We start from the raw sequence: 23005 nt of genomic DNA, 5'->3' as shown, positions 1-23005 counted from the left end.
CTGGTTATCTTTTTAACTATCAGTAGAATAAAGTAAGAAAGGTTAGAATTTTTTTGTTTGTTTGTTTTCCCACCACGTAAGGTTTTTGAGACTTCTCAAATGGAGGTATCATTTCCTTATTTTTCACACATGCTGTTATTTTCACCCAAAAGGCAAGAATTGTTCCAAGAAAGAAATCTCTCTGAGACGTTTACAAGTTCACACAAAACCCACCCTCGCTCTCAGATGGGGAAAAAATGATTCAGCCTCTACTGACTTGACTTGCTCCAGTTCACACCAGGTTTTTACATTCAAGAGTAAAGCTGTGTGGTTTCACTGCAGCCTGCACCACTCGATCCAGTCACAGAACAAGATGGGAGTTCAGGCTTGTGACCTAATGAGAGTTGACCAAGTATAGGAGTTCGTAAGTTTTTACGGCACCCAAAACGGGCGCGGGCAGTTAATAATGACGGAAGACACCGAAACAAAACTAATTTCCAAGCCAAACGTAGGTGAGAGATGCCTAGCAGCCAGAACACCCCCAGCCCCGCACCTGGGGTGCGTGATGCCATTCTAGCGGAGAGGGCGGGCTGGCGGCAGGAGCCTTTGCACCCTGCCGCGTATCTTCACGGAAAATTTAAAACAAGCCTGAGGTAAGAGGAACGGAAAGACGCCGATGTCCCCAAACGCGATCTTGCTGGCTGCGGGCGCCCCCGGCGGGCGTGGGCCGGTGGAAGGCGGCCCCGGGGCAGCCTCACCCCGCCCGCCGGCCCCGCTCCCGGCAGCCGCCGCCCCACGGCCCCGCCGCGCCCGGAAACGGCAGCACCGGCGCGGGGCTCCGGCTTCCCCCGCAGACATGAGCGGGCTGGGGGCTGCCGCGGGGCCGGGCTGGCAGCGGGACGGCGGCGGTGAGGGCGCGGGGCGGGCGGGGCGGCGGCGGCCCCCGCAGGTGGCGGGGGGATGGAGCGACGGGAGCGGAGCGGAGCGGAGGGAGCGGCGCTGCCCCCGCATCGGCGCCGCGGGGTCCCGGCTGCACCGGCGCGGCGACCCCCGACCCGCAGCCCCTGTCTCTCCCTCGCAGGGCTCTCCGTCCTCGCCGAGGAGCCGCACGGCGCCGCACCTGTGGATTTCCTGCAGGAGCTGCCCAGCTGCCAGTCGGCGCGGAGGCGCCGCGGGGGCACCCAGGAACGCCGGCCGGCCCCGCTGGGCACCGCCGGCAGCCGCGGGGCCGCGGCGCTGCTGCAGGAGAGAGGCGAGCTGGCTGATCGCCCTGCCAGGGAGCACCCCAAGTGCATGGCGGAGAAGAGGAGAACAAGGTTAATCTTACGCGTTTCTTCCTTGGTTTGTTTTGTTTCGTTGTTTGGTGGTTTTTTTGGGTTTTTTTTAAATGACTTTCCAAAACACAACCCAGGTGCGATGGAAGGCTGAAGAAGAACTGGGTTTGGCTGTGTCTGTTTCACCCTGTTGCATGTGATTCTGACAAGAAGGTGCCCGAGTCGCTGACTGGGGACAGAAGTAGGTTGAATTGGAAGGAATTAGTCAAAACTGGGAATTACCTGCAGCAAACAAACGCGTTTCTCACTTTTGTCCGTTTTGGGTTTTAGTTACCTTTTTTTTTTTTTTTTTTCTTCTGCCCCTCAGGTTTTGTGCTTTCAAGGGTCACTGGGGGTTATCTGCATGAACACCCCCTCTCCCCCCGCTGCTATGCGAGTGCTGCTGCTCTTGAGTCTGCTTAGCTGATCTTACACCACGTAATGTGCTCTGTACAGTTGATAGGAAGCTTCCCAGGCCCTTTGCTTCTTTTTATCTTCTCCCCCCGCCCCATTCCTTTTTAAATGACTCTTTCCTGTGCGCTGTTCCTGCCCCCCTGGTGGTAACCCCCCGGAGGGAGGGACTGCAAAGAGCTCGCTTTGCCCCGCCTGAATTTCAGTGCTTGTCTCATGCCTCACTGCTGGGCTGAAAGCTGCTTTGAGAACAGAGGATACAGGATGTGGTTTTTCACTGTCAGAGAACAGCTGCACCTTTAAATCAGGTACATTGTCATTCTAGTTATGAGCCAGGAGAGAGGTGGAAGTACAATTAATGGTACTCGAGAGAAAACAAGAGCTGCTCTATTGCAAAAGCAGTGGCAAACAGCCTGACCCTGGAGTTTAACCCTATAACCTGTAGACCAGAAACAGTAAAAGATCTAGGTCACGGTAAAGGAAAGTGCCCGATACGTTGAATATTTATTTGATGCTGGATATCTAAAGTTCAGTTCTTCAAGAAAAAGGAACTGGAGGGAGGAGTGGAGTTGCAATGTCCCGGGCTTGTTTACACATGTTAGCACTGAGAGAATCTGGTGGGGCTTCTTGGCACTTCTGCAGATCAGTGATCTGCATTTGTGCAGCAGCTGCCAATACAAAGTGCTTGGCATAAACGTCCTGAGAGCTGAACACTCAACTTCTGTAACTCAGATGAATATGCAGCCCACGCTTCTATTTAAAATGCAAACCGAGCACGGGCCAGACAGATCTACAGAGTCTAAAACACTGCAAACTGCAGCTTGTAGTTTCCACAGAATGAAATCTCTTGAGAGGAGCTGTATTTGCTCTTAAAGCTGAGGTCATCTGCTGCCTGTTTGATTGTTTGTATAGGTTTAATTTGACTTCCTGCCAAAATGCTGGAAAGATGAAGAAACCGGCAACACAGAGCACACGCAGCAGTGCATCCCTTGGGCACATGAGTAGGGTTGAGTACAAGTCTTTAAAAGTGAAACATTGCTACCCCAGCACCATGTCCTCATGGGTACTTTCTTAACTGCTGCCCTGCTTCAGTGGTGTCAGAGGCTGGAATAGAATTTGCTGCATACAAATCCATTTTCAAGCTATGCTTCCATGAAATTTTGTCTGGTTTTAAGGTTTCTCAGCAGAAACAACAAAATGAAAACTCTGAGCCATTCAGAATTCTCATTGATGCTGTTGCTGACCAGGCAGCAATTTTTACAAAGCAGATGTATTCATAGAGTATGAAAATCCGTAAGTGAGTGGTTAAAAATTACAGACAGTGCCACATTCTCAGTGTTTGTTTGCAGTTTGTTATTAGAACAGTGCATCCTTAGAGGTGTTGGCAAAAAATATTTTCTCAAATTCATTTAATTGGCACTTTCCAGCAATTTTTTCAAAAAGCTATTGTTGTCATTGTTGGGTGGTTTTTGTTTTTTTTTTCCTCCAAGAGAGGTGAGTGTTTTTCATGAGAGAGCTTGCCCTATTTGAATTAAGTTGATGTTGCCATTACCAGCAGGATCAGACGGGGAGAGCTTGTGTGTGGTACCGCAGCTATCCCCCTGAAGGCCATGGGCAGGCTCCATCCTGCTAAGCCCTGTTACATGGAGTGAAAAATTACTTCTTGTGCTCAGTAACTGTATTTCTGGATTCTTAGGGACTCCCAGCAGGCTGATACAGAACATTTATCTAGATGGAAGAAGTGGAGAAGAACTAGCAGTAAATCACTGAAAAAAGCACTCAGCGAAGTCAAGGGCTTGTCCTCTTACCTGGTGCTTTGGCGACACGATATTCACAGCATAGAAGGTATTTCTTGTCTGATGTCCATTTCTCCTCTGGAAAGTTGCTTCTGTTACAGGCAGTTTTACCTGTGTGAGCATAGTTTCAGATATAACTATATGTGCTTAAGAAGTTACTTTCTTCCCTTATTATTGCTGAATGTAAAATCCATGATATGGTAGAAGGATATATATTGGGGGAAAAAAAATAATATGTTCATCCTGCATTTCAGTTATATTACTAAAAGTCTGTAGTACTTAAAACCAGCTTTAACAATGTTTCTTCAGTTCAGTGAAACTGATTTTGCAATCTTCTTTCTCTATATTCAATTGTTTTATCATCTTAATTATTGGCAGATGTTTCTTTTATTCCCAGGGAAATTTGGTACTGGCATCCAGTCCTACTTCTCCTTCCTGCGCTTTCTGGTCCTGCTGAACTTTATAATTTTTATCCTGATGTTCAGTTTTGTTACTCTTCCCACCATAATTTCTAATTATGGAATATTCAACAGTACCATTGCTTACATTTCTCCAAAGAACATAGGTAAGCATCTTCTCTATGTACAGCTGTTGTAACATTCCCCCTTTCCATCAGCTTCTTCCCCATGTCCCAGAAAAAAAGGAAAGCCTTTTTATAAGTGTGGCATGTTTGAATTAACATGATCTACAGTTCAGTGGACATTACCATTTGAGTGACTTTTCATGCCTTTCTTTTGACAGACAATGTCTGCACAGTTTATAAACCTAGTGGTAATAAGGGACTTGTTTACTTCTATACTTACCTCAAAGATTTGCTCAGTGGCACTGTAAGTATTATTATTATTTTTTTTTATTAAGTGTCTCACATAGGATTTAAAATGTAAAAAAAAAAAATAAATTACTTGTGGAATGAAGCTTTGATAATTTTGAAAAATGGTAAGGCATATGCATCAGTGGGGTATGGCAGTTTTCAAACTGACTTTTACTGACTGACCACAAGGCCTGGCTGGCCACATGCTGCAGCCTGTGCCTCTCCTCCCCAGCTGCTACCCTTATTATTCTGGAGCACACTGCCTATTGTGCTCTCTGTGTTGGGTCCCAGTGTCTGTGTCCTACAGCTCTTTGATTGGAGAGGGGAGGGATTTTAAGCACACAGAGCCTGCATTACAGTTTGGTTTAGGCAATGGCAGTATTTAGAAGCCGCAGACTTCTAGCTTGCTGGGGGCCCTAGTTTTAAATTTACAAAATGATTGCTTAATGCCAGGTTGGATTTAATGGGACAGTTGTTGCTGCTGTTACAAATTCTATTTCAACTTCATTTTCACAGGGATTCCTTGAAGTGACAAGTTTGTTTTATGGCTATTACTCAATAGATGCTGTATGGATCAGTATCATGAGGTACAACTTGCCGCTCGCATACCTGCTGGCTACGTTTGCCTACCTTGCCTTAAGTTTCCTCTGGATAATAAAGAGGTAAAGATGTTGGTGTTGTTTATTTACTGTTACTTGTTGCACAGTTTACATTGTATTCCTGCTTGAAGGGAACCTACTGTGTTCTAGAGCTGTGTATGTGGAAATGGGGAGTCTTTTGTCTGAGGATGCAATGCCACAGTAACCTTTGGTGTGCTTGGGAAAAAGAAAACAATTTGAAGTATCAGTTTTTCATATGTATGCATACCTATAAGTAAAAGCCCCTCAACTATACTGAATTTGTTGGAGGATTTTCTTTAGGGGTTTTTGATTGAGTTTTATTTGTGCCATCTCAGTTTCCTTTGCTGTGTCTGGATGAGGTGAGAAGGTGGGACTGGTGAAGTGCAGGTGGCAATAACCTGTATCAGTCAGGGTCAGCTGCTGCAGAATCTCACACTGGAAGTGTCCCAGACACTGGCTGGTACTAAGCAAAGCTGACAGTTTGCTTACAGAGGGGGTCATTTAGTCTTTGATCAGCCAGGTTGCTTGTGTGTGTTTTTCCTGTGCATAAAATACATCTTCTCATGAATTTTTCTCTAGGTCTGTGGAAGGCTTTAAGCACAACTTAGTGCATGATGCAGATCCCTTTCAGAGTTACTGTAACAAAGTCTTTGCAGGCTGGGACTTCTGCATTACAGATCCAAATGCAGCCCGGCTGAAACATCGCAGCTTGCAATATGAACTCCAGGTGAGCAACTTCTGTCTTTTGGTGGTTATGATTTCATGCAGCTAAGATGGCTAAAAAAGAGACATGTAATTTTGCAGATAAGGGAATAAAGCTAAGAATGACTGAAGTAGCTTGTTTTGGGGGTGCAGCCCACATCCTCTTTCGTGCTTTCTAGGTAGCTGGAGCCATGGTGTAACGTGAGAAGAGTTGGCAGGGATGTTGTTGGCCCTTCCTCATCCACTGGGGACCGAGGCCAGCCTATTAGCTGCTTGTCTTATCTGCCTCTTCCTCACACTCCAGTCCTGCTTCCTGTGTTAGTTTCTGCATAGTCCAACAGGAAAAGCTGTCCCAGCTGCAGGCAAATCCCTGCAGGGATCAGTTAGAGTGTTCTGGGGTTTAAGCATGCAGTGCAGTAAGCAGTAGTTTGGGGAGAAATAGAGTTCAGATGGTGCTCTTTGTACTGTTTGAGAATATTTTTGCAGTAAGAAGATACTGAAATATTTTCACCAGGTGTCTTTGGCACACATGCACATACAAAATGCTGATGCAGCTATAGATTTCCCAAATCATAAAGCTCTGAAAAAAAGTCTGAAAGGCTGTTTTGGTAAGATGACCTTATTTTTGCTCTCTGTACACTGGAAGCAGAGATTTGTGTAGTGAAAAAATTACCTTTGAGAAGATGCTTCCACTTCAAACCACAATGTGGTAATTACAGATTTCATAAATTACAGTGAGTTGCTTTCTGCTCTAGTGAAGTTCACAGCCATCTTTTTTCATCATGGAATTAGAACCTTCTTCACTTGCTATACTTTTGCCTCCAGAACACACATCTTAGAAGAACTAGCCCCTTAATATTACTGTTTGGTAGACATAAGTCCTCAGAAAATATACTCATATGGGTGTAACATGGGTTTGTCCAGGTTAAATTGCCTTTACAGGAGATACTGTATTTTCATGTCAGTTAAGGTGAAATACACCAAGTTTCCATGATAAGCTGCTCAAGACTGTACCTCCTTTCAGTGCCATCTCACAATTTTCCTTCACAAAGAGTAGGAGGAATTTTGAGCCGTAGTGGTGAGGGCTGGTTACCTACTTGAAGAAGTAATGAGATGAGTGACTGGTTTACCCATTTCAAGGTTTAGTATCAAGTCTCTCTCAACAAACAGGCAAACTGTCTGTCCACAAGGAAATGTGTCACTGATACAGTAGAGATAAGAGGATTGCAAGACACTTGCCTTTGGCTACAGAGCCCTCAGATGAGGAGACTGAGCACACAGGGGCTTCTGTTCCTGCATGGACCTGTTTTGTCAAAGAAAAGACACTCAGTTCTGTGTGCCTGGGTGGGTGCTGGAGTGAATCTCCTAGAACAGGCTACAGATTTACACTTCTCAGGGGCAGACGACATGGTGTTAAGTGTTGTATGGTGCATCAAGAGACTGCATCTCTTTTTCCTTTTCTTTGTAGACAGACTTGCAGGAAGAAAAACTGAAGCAAAAAATAGCTGAGAGGAGAATGGAAGAAAAGCTACGTATCTACTCTCTGAGAGTATTTATAAATATAATTGTCATTGCCATTTTATCTGGATGTTTTTACTCTATTTATAGAGTAACTGTCTTCTCTCAAGAAAACTCTAATGTGAGTATAAGAAATGACACTAGGACAGATTTGGTAAAGGCTGGTGATTACAGCAAGAGGAACTATTGTGAAAGAGTCAAGTATCTTAATATAGCACCTTTCATGCAGGGATCTGAAAATGCTTTCTACAGACTTAAAGGTTTTTTTAGTAGATGGGAGCAGGAAAGATCGAGAATCATGTGCCAAAAAAGCCTCCCCAGTAATGTCTCCTATTGCTGCAGTGGCTTCAGTATTGAGTGCCTTGGAGCTGACTTCACTATCCTTCCCTTGTAACTGCTCACCTCACTGTGATCTGCTGGGTCTGGGCAGTGAACTGGCTGGGAGAACTGACCTGGTGAAATCAAACTTCATCATGATTGGTTTCACGTGATCTGGTTTGCTGTCAACTGCAAAAATGCACTTTAGGGGAAGGCAGAGTGAAGATTATGATCTGTCTTGTGGCTTGAGTTACTCCTGTGTGGGGAAATAGGAATGCTTTGAACACAGAGCAGTTTTCAGAAGCTAAGGTTCTTGCATCACTAGCAAAAAGAATCAGGTTGGGTGAGTTTCACCTCCGGCAGGACAAGCAGATGGAAAGAGTGGTTCAGAAGCAGAACAAAGCAGAGAAGCTTCTGGTTTTGACAGCTTCACAAAAGTAATTGACTTCTCTCTAGGACCCCAGGGTTTGATTAGTCTGGTAGAAATGGGGACCATAATTTTTCTCTCCCCTGTGTACGTTGCTGGTGTGATGGACTTAGCTGTTCACAAGGAAAGTTGTGCTCATGGTGGACCTAACTCTGAACTTCTGTAAACTGCCAGGATTGCAGACAGAAGCAGGAAATTGGGGCTAAATGAGTTTATGTGTCAGAGGTATTGTTTGAGGGCAGAGAAGAGGACTGCACAACACTGAACAACTTCAAGGACAGCTTCATTTACTGTGGGGCTTAAGTAGAAGGGTTGATATCTTGACCTTGTCTTAATGAGCAGTTAGAGGAGCTTGTCAGGATGGTAGGAAAGTCAGGGGAGCTACTTGGCACCAGTAAGAATAAATTAAAAAGTGTCTGCACTTGGAATAGTTGTAAAACCTGGTAGCCTTGGTGCTGGTTAGCAACAGTCAGACACAAACCTCAGTGAGTTGAACCTCTTTAAACAGAAGCTTTGAGGAAGCACAGAAATACTCTTACCTGGAGGGGGAGAGAGTTCCTGGTGAAGGGAGCAGGAGAAAGCAAGGGTGTGTAGCAGCAAACTGCAGAGATAGCAGTGAACAGGCTTGTATAAAGAACAGAGTTTTGTTTTCCATGAAATTTGCTTGTCTAGAGGTGTTCAGAATCAGCCCTGATTTGCCACTCATGTTACACCTGGTGTTGATTCCTATTGCCTGGTGCAAATGCAGGTGGAGGATGAAGGAGTAAAAGATGCTGCCTGAATCCTGGAGGAGGCAGGCTGGTGTGTGGCTGGAGACAGCATGCTAAGAAAGGTGTATTTCTCTAAGCATTATGTTTCTCTCATCTCTTCTTCTGCAGGACAAGCACAATACGAACTCCCAAGTTAATCTCTTAGTGCAGTATTTGCCTTCCATAGTGATCACACTGGCCAACTTCATTGGTCCTCTGATCTTCTCATTTCTGATCAGATTTGAAGACTATACGCCAGCCTTTGAAATCAAGCTGACACTCCTGAGGTAAAGATGTTTTAATTGTGGCCTTGGATGTTTCAACAACTTGTTCTTGGTAGGCTATATATATTGTAAACATTGAAACATCAAGAAGCAGAGAAATTGGCACTGGAAACCAAGGAGGCATTGTGTTTGGCCAATGTTTAGTTGGAAACTTTAAATCTGGGAACAATGTGTTTTGATGACAGTGCAGTGCAATCATCTTGGTGTCCAAGTTTTTCTCTTGGTCCCATTTAGCTGTGTGGTCTGGACATCTTCAACGTGAATAAATAGTCCGTAGAGAACTTGTGGCTACAAAGCTGTAGATTCACTGCTTTGCATGCAGCAGTTCCCTGAGTGAGCAAACGTGTGTACAGCAGCGACTGAAGCACAGCTTTGCCCAAAGCAGAAGTTAAAAGTTTTGGGGTAAAAGATACTTCAGTGTAAGAGCTGGTGTTTGGCAGCTTAGGGCAGTAAGATCTGGGTTGAAGCACCTGAACTCTGCAAGTCCATGCTTTGTATTTCCGATTTGGCCAAGTGCCTCAGAAGGCCTGAAGCTGCGTGGAATGGAAATGCTGCACACAGTACTGGACCTGAGGGAAATGCAACCCATTGCAGCATCAAGATCTGCTACTGAAATGACTGGCCTAAGAACACTACCTAGAAAAAAATCAAGGGGACTGTATCCTAAAGCTGGGAAGGTCAAAAGCAATTTTAACTTACTGCTAAGGAAAGAAATGTGTTTATTATCTGGCTGGCTGCCCTGCTAAAGGTCGGCATGACTGACCCTTTTGTGTTTTAAGGCCTCGTTGGACTCCTATATAAGGTGAGCCAAGTGTTAATATGGATATTTTTTGGCATGTTTGGAGTTAGGTTTTGCCTTTCTTCCAGGTGTGTCTTCGTGCGGTTGGCCAATATTGGCGTTCTGTTGTTCTCACTGTGGAGTCAGATCTCCAGCTGTGGCAGTGACAAGTGTAAGCCCTGTGGATACAATTACAAAGTCTATCCTGTAAGCAGATTTATCTTGGTCTTTAATCACCTGAGCTTGTGAACAGAGATTTGTTTTCCATGAGAGTTGCTTGTCTAGAGGTGTTCAGTATCAGCCCTGGGGTTGCTGTTCCCACTGCTCAGTGCAAACCAGTACAGTTGTTACACATATATCCTTTGTTAGTCTAAAACTCTGATTAGAATTAGTCCAGCAGCAGATGATTCATTAGCACAGACTTTCTGTCCATGAGGACTGTCTGAGTATTTTGGAGACATTGTGGTACTGCCTTTTGCAGCATTAAGGCAAACGGGTTTTCCTCAAAAGAAAAAACAACAACAACAAACCACAAAAAAACCCCAAAAATCAAAAAAACCCTCAATCACCAAAACCAAACACACCCAGCCATTCCCCCACCCCACCTCACAGAAAAACCCCAAAATCAAATCAAAACAAACAAACAACAACAAAAAGCTTGACATGGAACTTTGAAACACTTGAATATTTTAGAAATTGGAGTTAATAGCATTTGAACTTCATGGTGTTAACTGAGGCGGTTATTGCTTTAGTGATAGAATTTTCACTTGTTTATTTAGACTGCTAATCTTGTTTTTCCTGACTTGTTTTTATAGTGCTGGGAATCTGATGTTGGGCAAGAAATGTACAAACTGATGATATTTGATTTTATTGTAATTCTTGCTGTGGCCCTGTTTGTGGACTTCCCCAGAAAGTATGTATCTCAGCTTTTTGAGCATATTTTTACGAATGACATATGAAACACATTTTCTTTTTTCTGCTTTAAATTCCCTGTATTTCTAACCAAATTACTAGTTTTAAAATAAAGCACAAACATATTTCTGTTGGTTGGATCACATGTTCGCTATTCAGATGGCTGTATAGGTTTTGATATTTGAGAGCTTTTTTCTTCAGACATTTTCTGTTATGTTGTCTAATGCTTAAATGCTAAGTTCTGTGCATTTCAAGTGTGTTAAAATGCATTTAAACTCTACAACTTCAGTTTAGGGCTAACAATATTCTTTGGTTTTAGGTTGTTAGTTACTCATTGCTCTTGCAAGCTAGTTCAGTGGTTTGGCTATAAAGAATTTGAAATTTCTGACAATGTCCTGGAAATCATTTATGGGCAGACTATTTGCTGGATTGGAACCTTCTTTTCACCACTTCTCCCTGTAATTGCAACTATAAAATACTTCATCATCTTCTATGTTAAAAAGGTAATGAAGGCATGTGGTTGATAGAGGACTGAGTACACCTCTGTGGTTTTTGTAATGTAGGCATATAGATACGCAGGTGATCTAAAACCAACAAAAAAAACCCTAAAACCACCTGTGGATGCAGTGGATGGAATGAGCCAATGATATTCTATTTTCAGTAAGGTTTTGTGCTTTTAACAGAAGGTAGAATTTTGCTTTGGAATCAAGCAAAGCCACATTTCAATTACTACTTCTCAAATTATTTGTCTTTTTTTAAAGAAAAGCTTTTTATGTAACAAAGCTAGTTTATAACGCTTTTCTGCACTAATCTATTTACTAGCAACACAGCTTAGAACATGGACAAAGTTTTACAAAAACTGCTAAAAATTTGGGAGCAAAATGGAAAATCCAAGCTGGGTTGGATGTTCGTGTGATTTCTGACTCCCAGAAGTTTTGCTCAGTGACCACACAGCTCCTTCTGTGCATCCAATTCTTGCTGATGCTTTAGGTTTTGCAAGAGGGGATGTATCCAGTGGAGATGTGGCAGAACAAACACAACAGCAGTGCAAATGGCTGCCTCCATTGACTCTGTGCAAGTGTGTGAGGTCCTCTGGATCAAACCCTTACACAAATTAGGAGACATTTGTACCACAGTGTGAGGCAATCTTGTCTTAGTCCTTCTCAGGCCATGCACGCCAAAGGAGGTGGTTGTGTGGTAGCTGGTGGCATGTCTGAGAAGGGAAAATTCAGTTGCTGGGGGAAGTATATTTGGATGTGTATCTATATAGATGCACTGGTAACAGTTTTACTCACCTTCCCTCTTCAGATTGTTTTGCTACACACACGCAAACCTGCAGCGAGGCCTATAAGGGCATCAAGTTCCAACTTTTTCTTCCTGGTGGTGCTGTTGATTGGGCTCCTCTTGGCTTTTATCCCTCTGGGAGTCAGCATAGCACGGTAAGTGACAATTTTAAGTTCTGTGAAGTTGACACTTGTTCTAAGGTTGTCAGTTCTGTAACAGCAGACATACAACTTTAGAATGATTAGTGGAATAAAATATATAGGGTATAACACATAAACTTATAGCTTAGTTCACATAAACAAAAATTACGGTTTTGTAGACATAGGACACTTTTACTGCAGCACCAAACTGGTGCAGGGCTTGTGCTGGATTATTTTGTTTTTACATTTTGGTGTAACATCTTTCAATTCTGCTTCTTTGACAGTATCCCCTCTTCCAAGGCATGCGGGCCATTCAGGAATTTTAACACTTCGTGGGAAGTTATTCCAGACACAATACTTCAGTTTCCAACAGGTCTGCAGCAGGTCCTTTTTGGCATGGCATCAGAAGCCTTTGCAGTGCCTTTTTTTGTGATCCTTTGGTGAGTACTGTGGAGACTTAATTCACTTATGCAGTTTCATTTCCTTGCTTACTGAACTCTTACCAAGCATCTATTAGACCAGATTTTCCATTTGCAGTCAAGAGCATCAAAACCCATATGAATCCTCACCCCTTATGTCTTTGCCCATGTGTTCACACTCATCAGCTTTGATCCATTTCCTCTTGCACATCTCATGTTCAACAGTGTCATTCTCAAAAATGTTAACTGTGAATCCTCTGCAAATTAGTACTGTAAGGCCTGTGATCACAATCTCTAGTCTGAAAAAACAAATAAAACTCCCAAAACAGTCATTCTGTAAGATGAAATTCAAAGTAGAATCATAGAATTTTTAAGGTTGGATGTCACTTGTAGAGAGAATCTAACCCAACTCTCCTATTCAAAACAAGGTCAAGTAGAGCAGGAACCATACCCAGTTAGAATTTCAGTATCTCCAAAGATATAGAGACTCCACAACACTCTGTTCCAGTGTCTGGTCAGTCTTCCAATAAAAAAGGGATTTTTTTTTTCTTACATTTAAATAGAGTTTTTTACATTTCAGTTTAAGTAAACTGTTTCCAAATTTTGGAGCCTTATTACCTGATGCTTTCTAAAACTCCTACACTTGAAAAACCATGTGGCTTATTTTGGACTCCACCCAGCCCTTCCTTTTGTAGCACACATTTATTTGTTCTTCTGAACTGAACTTTTTATTACGTACATTGGAAATCTCAAGTCCTCCCTTTTTGTTTGTTGTTTACAGCATCATTATGTTCTATGTTATTGCCTTGGCTCGAGCACACAAACGAGTGGTTGAACAGCTGAGAGAACAACTGGTTTTGGTAAGATCTGACCCAACACTTTACTGACACAACAAAGAGAGCTTTAGGGGTACAGAAATGAGGCATGCAGAGGAATACTGGTGTTCACAATTTCCTGGATACTTGAAAACTGGTGTTTGCTACAGGCAGTGAAGAATGTTTTACAAATTACCCAGAAAAAATAACTAAAGTGGTATTTCTCAGTGGAGTTGATTCTTTTGGGTACTAGCTGCAACTACAACAAGCTCTGGTTATGTCATGCAAGAGATATACCCCTGAAAACTGTGTCCCTGTTTTTCATCTGTTGCCTTGTTGAAATCCACTTGTCTGCATGTTTCTTTTTCCGCCAAAGAAGAACCTGAATCCTGTCCTTCCTGTCCCCTCCACCACCTTGCACAACCTCCACTTCTGTTTCCTTCTCTGTCCTCACAAACAGGCACCCAACTCCCTGCCCTTCCCTTCAGGGCTGCATTTCTACTGCATCTTTTCTTGTCTCGTTCTTGAGTGTAGGCCCAGAACTGCTTGAGCAGGTACTGAAAGTGGAACAAGTCACTACTAATCAGCCCTTTGGAGGAGGCTGCCACTGCAGAAATGCTGCTTTGTGGCCACCAAAAGCCACTGCCAGGTTTGGCAGCATTTGTGTGCTGTGATCTGACGAACTGCTGGAGTCAGAACTCAGCCTCAGTAGTGATTCTCACTTTCTTATGAAATAGCCCATTTCTGAATATGTGCTTCTTCTAGATATGGCATTTAACAACCTGTGTGCAGAAAAACATTACTGGGGGGAGATTTTTGAGGAGTGAGGAATTTAGGAACAAAAGCCTTCCTGTTTTTTGAAGGGTTCACAGATCAGCTGGGAATCCTGAAAATTCTTCTGTGCTTTTTTTTTAATTTTATTTGTTTGTTTGTTTGCTTGGTTGCTTGCTCTTGTTTGACTTCCTGGAAGCATGGTTTAAATTTTGAAGTGTGTGAGATGTTTTCACTAGGCTCAATTCAGAACTGTTTATGTGTGACCTGGGGTGAGATAAATGAAATCAAGGCCACTGTAAACCTGAAATTACTCAGACAATTGAGAGTGTGCTAGGGGAGTACAATGTGGTGAGTGCACCTATTTCTAATGAAGAAATGAGCTGTTGTAGATGACTTGTATTAACACTGTTCGTGTGGAGCATACTTGTTATTTTGTCTTTCCAGGAGAGTCGTGACAAGATGTTCCTGATCAGAAAGATAGCAGAAGCTCAGAGGTATCCTTGAAAACCACGCAAGCCAAAAGAACTTGACTTCCTGAAACTCCCAGAACAAGAAGATAACAGCAGAAGCATGTACAGCTTCTAAAAACTGAGCAGCTGACTGGAGCCCTGGGACTGCGGTCTCTGTAATAGGTGCTTGATTAAGCTAGTGGGGCTTAAATTTCCCAAAACTTGGAAATTCAGCTGATTTATACTGTGTTAGAGCTGTTCAAAAAAGGATACTTTAATGCTGATACAGCTTCGGGGTTGTTGGGATTTGTTACGTCCCTATTTTTTCAGGGAGTTTGGGTAAGATATGATCAGAACAGAAGCTCTTTTGTACTGTTTTTACAAATTATGCTATAAGAATCATGAGAGAGGGGAAAGGTATGGTTTTACATGTTTTCAAGGCCTTTCATGTGCTTTAAAAAGATGTATGAAAGTATTTTGAAAGAGTGCATAGGAAAAGAAAACGCGGCATGGGTTTGAAATCAGTTTTCTAAATATTTTTAGAGGTGAGGGTTTGCTATTTATGCTCCTCTGGAGCAGCAAGAGCAGTTGAACACTGGATAACTGCTCACAAAATGGTTCTGAGAAAACAAGCTAACGAAAAAAGCTCTGAATGAACACTTGGGGTGGGAAGAAGCTGGGTTCCATGGCAGGCACAGCACTGCTGAGGCACCAGCCTTGCTGCTGTGGAGGGGCCCTTTTTTTTTTTTTTTTTTTTAATGTTTAAAGTCATTATTATTTGTGTTTTATTCTTGTACGAACATCTTGACTACTGTTCTATGTGTTCTAAAATGTGAATATTTCAGTTAAATTATTGGTAGGCTATACTGTGTGTCAGTATACCTTAATTTCACATTTCCTCTCTCTTACTTAAGCTGCTGGGACCATGATGTGCCTCAGATTCCGTGTGTCCCTGTAGGCTGCTGACCCAGTCCTTTATTTAAAGATTATGGTTGAGGATTTTCTGTACAAAACTGCGTTTATTGTTTGAAATCTGCATTAGTCCGCTCTTAGTTAATGTGAGACACTATCCTTTCTATGGAATGTTTTGGAATGCCTTCTGTGCTCACTGTAAAGAAATGCCCATGCAATAAACGCTATTTTTTTTTACGATAGCGCCTGACGCTGTTCGGTCACGGCGGCTGTGGGGGCCCGGCCTGGGGCCGCCTCGGCCCGCCCTCAGCGCCCCCGCCTCGGCCCGCCCTCAGCGCCCCCGCCTCGGCCCGCCCTCAGCGCCCCCGCCTCGGCCCGCCCTCAGCGCCCCCGCCTCGGCCCGCCCTCAGCGCCCCCGCCTCGGCCCGCCCTCAGCGCCCCCGCCTCGGCCCGCCCTCAGCGCCCCCGCCTCGGCCCGCCCTCAGCGCCCCCGCCTCGGCCCGCCCTCAGCGCCCCCGCCTCGGCCCGCCCTCAGCGCCCCCGCCTCGGCCCGCCCTCAGCGCCCCCGCCTCCGCCCGCCCTCAGCGCCCCCGCCTCGGCCCGCCCTCAGCGCCCCCGCCTCGGCCCGCCCTCAGCGCCCCCACCCCGCGCCCCTCGTTCCCATGGCAACCGGGACGCGCGCTTTGATTGACAGCCGCGCTGTGCAATGGGGCGGCGGCGCGGGGCCAATCGGAATAGTGAAAGGGCGGGAGGGCGGCGCGCGGGGATGACGCGTGCCGGCGCGATGGCGGCGGCCGCGGGCCCGGCCGTGCGGTGCTCGCTGTTGCAGCGCCGGCCCCTCCGCTGCGGGCCGGGTACGGGCTCGGCTCCGCTCCCCGCCCGCCCCTCAGGCCCCCGCGCCACCGCTCGGGGCCGCCTCAGGCCCCTGGGCTCCGGGAGCGTCCACCCGCCCGTCGCGGACGGCGACCGGGCGGCGGCGGAGCTCGCGTCACCTTTGTCTCTCCGACAGGTCTGCGGCCTGTGCCCGGCGGAGGGGCTTCCCTCAGGCTGTGCGGCACGCGGGTGGCGCAGGAGGGCATCAACAAGCCCGTCATAGACCGCATCATCCGCGTGGACCATGCGGGGGAGTACGGGGCCAACCGCATCTATGCGGGGCAGATGGCCGTGCTGGGCAGGTCGAGCGTGGGACCCATCATCCAGGTGAGCGCGCCTAGGAGCGATCCCCGGGGCGCTCTTTAATTTGCGTTTGATTTACAGCGGCCGGGTGACGGTGAAAGATCGTGGCCTTCATGGCAAGGTTATTGCCCAGGTTTTTTTGTGTACGTCCAAACGTGCGGGTTTATAGAGTGGTGAGAGTACTTGGTAAGGAGTTACCAATGCTACAGTTACTGTGGTGTTGTCCTGTTTTACAAGTGTTTTTATTTTACCTTCTTATAACTGTCCTCATCTGTCCTTTTAATAATGATGTGCACCTGCCTCTGCACCATTTTATCGCTGTGATGTTACAGTATTGCCTCAGCTATCACAGCATAGATGGCCTGAGCTGTTTTGGTTTTTATTAGTTTTGCTGGAAATGTTTATCTCTTGTGGTTTTATGCTTCCCTGTGAAATGGCTCTTTTGCAGCAAATGTGGAATCAAGAAAAAGACCACCTGAAAAAGTTCAATGAGCTCATGGTTGCATATAGAGTTCGACCTACTGTTTTATTGCCTTTCTGGAACGTAGCAGGTTTTGTTTTAGGTGAGTTTCTATAATTACTACTATTGTTGTTTTGTAAAATTTTCAGTTGTGTTATATTATTTGTTGTGCTTCAGATTTCATTGTAATTATGTGTCTGGTACCCCAATCCCAGGGGCTGGAAGTGCTTTACTTGGAAAGAAGGGTGCAATGGCTTGCACAGTGGCTGTGGAAGAGAGTATATCAGAGCACTACAACAACCAGATCCGAACTCTAATAGAGGAGGATCCAGAAAAGTACAAAGAACTATTGCAGGTATTTAACCATGACTTAAAAGCAGTTTAACGGATTGTTTGAATTATCCAATGTGATTTAGTCTTTTAACAATAATATCCTTTTAGAATTTACAGTGGAACTTTTTGTTCTGCCACTTGGAATGCTGAAGTCAACAGAAACTATTTCCTTCAGCAGCACTAAATTGATTAAGCACCAAAAGTAAAACATATGTTGGATTATCTTCAGCATGCTTTCAATAATGCAGTGTTTCCCTTTCAGGCAGGAGAATTATGCTTTAAGTTTGATTAATTTTAATTGAAAGGAAGGGTCTAGAGGGGAAACAAAAGGAGGTAATATTAATTAAATTAAAATAAAGACAGTCGCTGTGTTGTCCTCTTCTGAAGGCATTCAACTACCTTCACATGCTCCTTAACCTGAGCCCAGAGACACACCCAGTGCTCAGGATGAGCTCGAGGTGACCCCCTCTTCTGCCCGTGCTGTGTTTGATGCACCACAGGGTGGGGTTTTGCCCTCCTGGCATTGCTGCCAGCCAGCACCCTGTTCATGTTCTAGACCTGGATGCTCTCAGAGGGTGTAAGGAATTAATGTTTGTCAGTTCTATGAGAAAATAACTTCCCAAGCATAGGTAGGAGATTGGGACACATTCCTGTAAGGTGGTTGTGGGAGACTGAGCTGTTTCCACGGGCAGCACGTGGAACTGGTTCATTTCCAGCCTTGCTGGCTACCAGTGTGTTCCATTGTGCGTAGTGTAACATGTAGCAAAACCTGATTATTCCAATGTATGCCATTGTTACAGAAATTGTATCTGAAGTAACCTGGGTTGTGTTGAGGTGAACCAGGGAAATACCACCCCTGAAGATATCATGAAATAGGGATGGCACAAAATAAAGAGAAAAATCCAGGCAGTGAGTTTATTCACAGTGCCAGTGTGAGGAGAACTAGTGAGGACACCAAAAGCAATGCAAACCTGTTGGGCAGGGACAATGCCCAGGTGTCTGTAAGTGCTGAGCTCTTCATTAAGCAATCCTGGTCATCTGCAAGCATCTCAGGAGAAAATCCTCTAAACCTTTTTGTCCCAGCTGAAAAATTAAAAGACAACTGTTCTTTAGAGTGTGCTAGAATGGACAAAAAACTGGTTAGCTTATAGGGGAACACCCTTATTGATTGGCAAGGCAGGGACCTTAATTCCTTTATTCAAATTGTCAGAATAATGTGAGGGTGTGAAACTAGTCAGTGTTAAAAGTTAAAATTATAGGGTTTTTTTGAAACAGTGAAAAAGTTAGTGATATATTAATTAAACAGCAGCTTGAACTTTACAACTTCTTTAGAGACACCTAAAAGAACTTCAGGTTAGGGGAATGCTGTAAATAATTCCCTTTTTGCTGAATTGGAGGTTTAGATCTTTGAGAAGTTTTTGAGAGACCCTGGCTTGCCGTGGTGCACACAATGGACAACAGCATCTAGTTTTGTGTATGGCTGCCTTGATTTCTCTGCAAAGTAGACTCAGTGACTGCTATTTTTAAAGGTAATAAAGCAATTCCGGGATGATGAGCAGGAGCACCATGACATTGGGCTTGAGCATGATGCAGAAGCTGTGAGTACAATGTTGACTAATTGATGCTGTCAGTGAGGATGTAGATGTACTGCTCCTACCTTCCTTACTTAGAGATTGGGATGTGGTTCTTTGAGAAGCAGAAAATAAGTCCTGATACTCTTTCCCAAAGATACATTTAAGAATATCCTGCATGTTATAACTTCCATTCTCTGGACCAGAACTGAATCTGTTGAAATTCATCTCAAGTGTTAAAGTGCTTTGATTTTTTTTTTCCTAAGAGGTGTCCTCTGCAAATTTTTAGATTTTCTTTTGATTTCAGTTTAAATAAAATATTTTTGAAGATAAGTCTAATAAGTGTTATCCATACATTGCTGGGAACTGAAAGCATCATCTTATTAGGAAGTGTGAAATACTGAACTAAATTCTTTGCTCCCTTGGATACTCTATGAGGAATGTGTGACTTCTCTCCGTGTTTTTTGTCTTGACTTACATCTGTGGAGAAATATTCTGAAAAGCTGATAAAGTTTAATTTAGTTTTCTCTAGGATAAATTAAGCTGCAAATACAGGTGGGGTTTTCTTGGCATGCGTATGTTTTTACTTTGATTTTTTTTAAATAGTGCTTACTATTGTTTATCACAATCTGGTTCAAGCAAAACACTTCAGTAGATGTATTTAATCTTTTATTCTTTTTACAGACACCAGCTTATTCTGTTTTGAAGACAGCCATACAACTTGGATGCAAAGCTGCAATATTTTTATCAGAAAGAATTTAGTTATATTTTCCATAATAATTGTGGCAATAAACTGTGACACAAAAGTGTATGGAAATTGTGGAAGACTCAGCTATTTTATTCAGCCTTTTAAATTTTTCTGCACTAAACACTTGATTCAGCCATCCTTTGTCACACTGAGTCCCCATTTAAAAAGTATCTATATTAAAGTCAGTTGAGCTAAATGTGATTAAAGGTGGCAGAATTGAGTGAACTAAACCTCCCTATTCAGCAACTGTTCACAAGGTGGCAGCAAAATACGTATATACATGATTTAAATTTACAATATTTGGGTATGGATGCACATGTGTAAAAATGATAAATACATTCAAATGAGAAATGCCTTCAAATTAATGTGTACTTGAAATAAGCTGGAGCAGCTCATTTTAAAACAGTTAATACTGACAAAGAAGAATATTTTTTTCTGTTTTCAGGGTGAGTCAAGTAATAGTATTTATTTTCATTCCATCTTGAATAAAAATTGGTATTATAAGACCAGTTTTACTTAAAGATGTCTTTGTGTTTTGGGGTGGGCTTTTTTTAGGCACAGTTTTCAATTCTTTAAGTAGAATTTTACTTACTATAGATTTTTTTTGTTGTGGTGGTGATTTTTTTTTTGTTGTTGTTTGGTATTTTCTTATTAGGCAGGTTAAATCCTAATATAGAGAAATTCCTGTTCTGTGTGATTTTATGACTGTCACTTTTTATGTTCTTTAAAATTAATATTTCTTGAACTGTTGCAAGTGTCACCTTGTTAGACTCAAAGTGCTGATGTTATTTACTTTGTTCAATCAAAGTAGCATTTGGTTCTCTGTCTTAACTGGTTTGCACACTCACTGGAACAACTTGACTTGAGGAACTCAAAACTAAATCACAGATTTTCAGGGACTGCATAATCAGAAGATAACTCTTAAGGGAATCTCATTATACTTGCCTCAGCCCCAGAGAGTTGTGAGCAGTGTGTGTGAAAACTCAAGTTTACCAAAGGTCCATCCTATTACACTAATGCAATATCTTCCCTAATTTGGCCAATTCTCTGAACAAAACATCTGGCAGATTTCTTGCCTTAATTTCTCTAAAATGTTCAATATGCATGTGGAAAATTCCCAGGTGATTTGGAGGAGAGAGGAATCAGCACAAAAGAATGATGAACTAAAGTGGTTGTAGGGGTAACAAGTGGTGCTGGAAGCCTGTGCAGTGCAGATGTGTAAGTCACAGGCTTTAATAATTGAGTAAAAGAAGGAAAAAAGATTGCTTGATGAATAGTCCATTGTAAAGTCTTTCATACCAGGGGCAGCATGGGATGGCATCTTTTATAAGTCCATTATTGCAGGGGAGGGAGGGCAGGGCATGGTGTATTTTGACTCAAAGCTGCGCACTGCACGCCCATATGTACAATGGTCTTGTGAGATAAACTGGAAACTGAGCCAGACTGTTCCTGGTCTTTTAGCCATTACATCAGGATTGAAAGCTGGACAAGGCATCTCTGGGGGTTTCCTAGAGAGCTGGTACTCAACTGAAGCCTTGTATTCTCCAAGGCTGTGGTTGCAGAGGTTCTCAGAAGATGTCTGTGGTGGTGTTCAGCAGTGGTGGGATTGGCTTGTGACAGAGTGACATGCTCATGTGGTTGTCCAAGATGTGACAAAGAGACATGCTCATGTGATTGTCCAAGATGTGGGTGGCCCCCGAGATCATCACACGCTGCTCACTTGGGGCAACAGCTTTTAAGAGACACATCTCATGTTAAATGTATTTCATTTGGCCAAGGGCTGGGAACATCAAATACCCAGAAATTGCCATGTGATGCCTGTGTTTGGTCATATCTGCTGTAATCAAAAGTGCTCATAGAGAGTTCTTTGTCCTCACCAGCTGAACACATCCTGCACATTTGAGAAGGGTGTCAGACAGTAACACTGTCTCCAGCTGCAAGCATGAAATATGAACTGAGAGATCAAATCTGCTTTATGCTCCTGAGCAGGATTTGTTCATTCTTTAATGGAGCAGCAGATTTCTACCCGTCCATTAAAGTATGGGTGGGCTGTTCTGCCACTTCCAAAGCTGTGCGTTTTCCTGCTCATTGGCAGTTTACTCTTTTTTTGTTGTTTTACGTAGAAAGAGGAGTTGATTTTCATTTTTCTCATAGAAAAGGGACTTTTTTGTTTGTTTGTTTAAAAGCCTGTTTCAGATTTTGAAAGACTAAAAAAAGTGACAAAAGAACAAGAGGAGCTTAGTGCTAAACAATTCTATTGTACAGCTGCAATGCTGTAGTTACTTTTTTATGTTGAGGCAGAGCTAAGCTGAGTAATACCAGCCATCCCAGCAGGGGTTAATGGCAGGCAGAGGCCAAAGTATATAGCTTATACAAGTCTGTTATCATAGTGATCCTCAATGAACTCTGGCCGTGTTGACAGAGGAAGGGGAGCTTGGATCAGAGAAAGGCTGTGAAATGCTGCATTTTCAGAACAGGGAGTGGAGATGATGACAGGGTCTTCACTGTGCCTTTGAGTTTTGTGGCTTCCTTGTAGATGATAAAATACACACATAATTTGGGTTTTATAATACGCAGTGGGATGAAATCCTTCCCCTCACAGGTCTTTTGTAGCTCTTGTGATAAGCCAGGGCTTGATCCCAATTTTCTCCTGCAGAAGCAGTTGTATTTCTCAGTGAGGAGGAGCAGCAGGTACCCATCTGTGTGAGCAGGGCTATAGGGCTGTTTCCTGCTCTTTGAACAGCATCTCACCTCTTGCTGGTTTCTTCTGTAGTCAGTTCTGGGGATGACCTGGCCCCTATTCTCTAAAGCTGCTCTGAGTCAGAGATAAAGGTAAGATGGTGCTTGGAGGGGAGTGACACAGTCAGATGGTGCAGGCCCTGTGCTCAGCCCTGGGGCTGTTTCTGGAGCAGGATCTCTGCACTGTCTGTGGGCACTGCAGAAGGCACGTGTGATGCCTTGGACGTGCAGCTCTGGCTGTGCCAGGACACGTTTCAGCAGCAGCCAGGCAGAAATCAAATCCCCGTGGCTGGAATTAATGAGGTGATGCTGACACAAGCTAAATGGACTTTTGTCGAGGGCATGTAGTGATAGGACAAGGGTTTATGGCTTTATGATGATAAGAGGGCAGGTTTAGATTAGATAGAAGAAAGAAATTCTCCACTGTGAGGGTGGTGAGGCCCTGGCACAGGTTTCCATAGAAGCTGTGGCTGCCCCATCCATGGGAGTGTCCAAGACCAGGTTGGACAGTGCTAGTGGAAGGTGTCCCTGCCCATGGCAAAGGGCTGTGGAATGAGGTGAGCTTTA

The 23005-nt window shown here is 43.8% G+C and overlaps 2 protein-coding genes across 2 annotated transcripts; both read left to right on the top strand.

Annotated features, from left to right (window-relative positions):
* Positions 1 to 939: 939 nt before the first annotated feature.
* On the top strand, positions 940 to 15648 carry TMC7 (transmembrane channel like 7). Its single transcript, XM_040079429.1, has 15 exons — positions 940 to 1295; positions 3400 to 3548; positions 3897 to 4064; positions 4241 to 4326; positions 4827 to 4972; positions 5510 to 5657; positions 7101 to 7271; positions 8774 to 8931; positions 9796 to 9913; positions 10522 to 10619; positions 10938 to 11121; positions 11927 to 12057; positions 12327 to 12482; positions 13243 to 13321; positions 14495 to 15648. Exons 1-15 carry the CDS (start codon positions 940 to 942, stop codon positions 14552 to 14554), a joined length of 2208 nt encoding a protein of 735 aa, XP_039935363.1. The 3' UTR covers positions 14555 to 15648.
* A 529-nt stretch (positions 15649 to 16177) lies between these two features.
* COQ7 (coenzyme Q7, hydroxylase) lies at positions 16178 to 20208 on the top strand. The gene is made up of 6 exons (XM_040079100.1): positions 16178 to 16265; positions 16421 to 16611; positions 17036 to 17150; positions 17263 to 17402; positions 18910 to 18978; positions 19636 to 20208. The coding sequence occupies exons 1-6, from the start codon at positions 16178 to 16180 to the stop codon at positions 19711 to 19713; spliced, it is 681 nt and encodes a 226-aa protein (XP_039935034.1). The 3' UTR covers positions 19714 to 20208.
* Positions 20209 to 23005: the final 2797 nt, after the last annotated feature.

This window comes from Hirundo rustica, chromosome 15, assembly GCF_015227805.2.
Source record: "Hirundo rustica isolate bHirRus1 chromosome 15, bHirRus1.pri.v3, whole genome shotgun sequence".
Lineage (NCBI taxonomy): Eukaryota > Metazoa > Chordata > Aves > Passeriformes > Hirundinidae > Hirundo > Hirundo rustica.
This window is presented reverse-complemented; position numbering and strand designations above follow the sequence as displayed.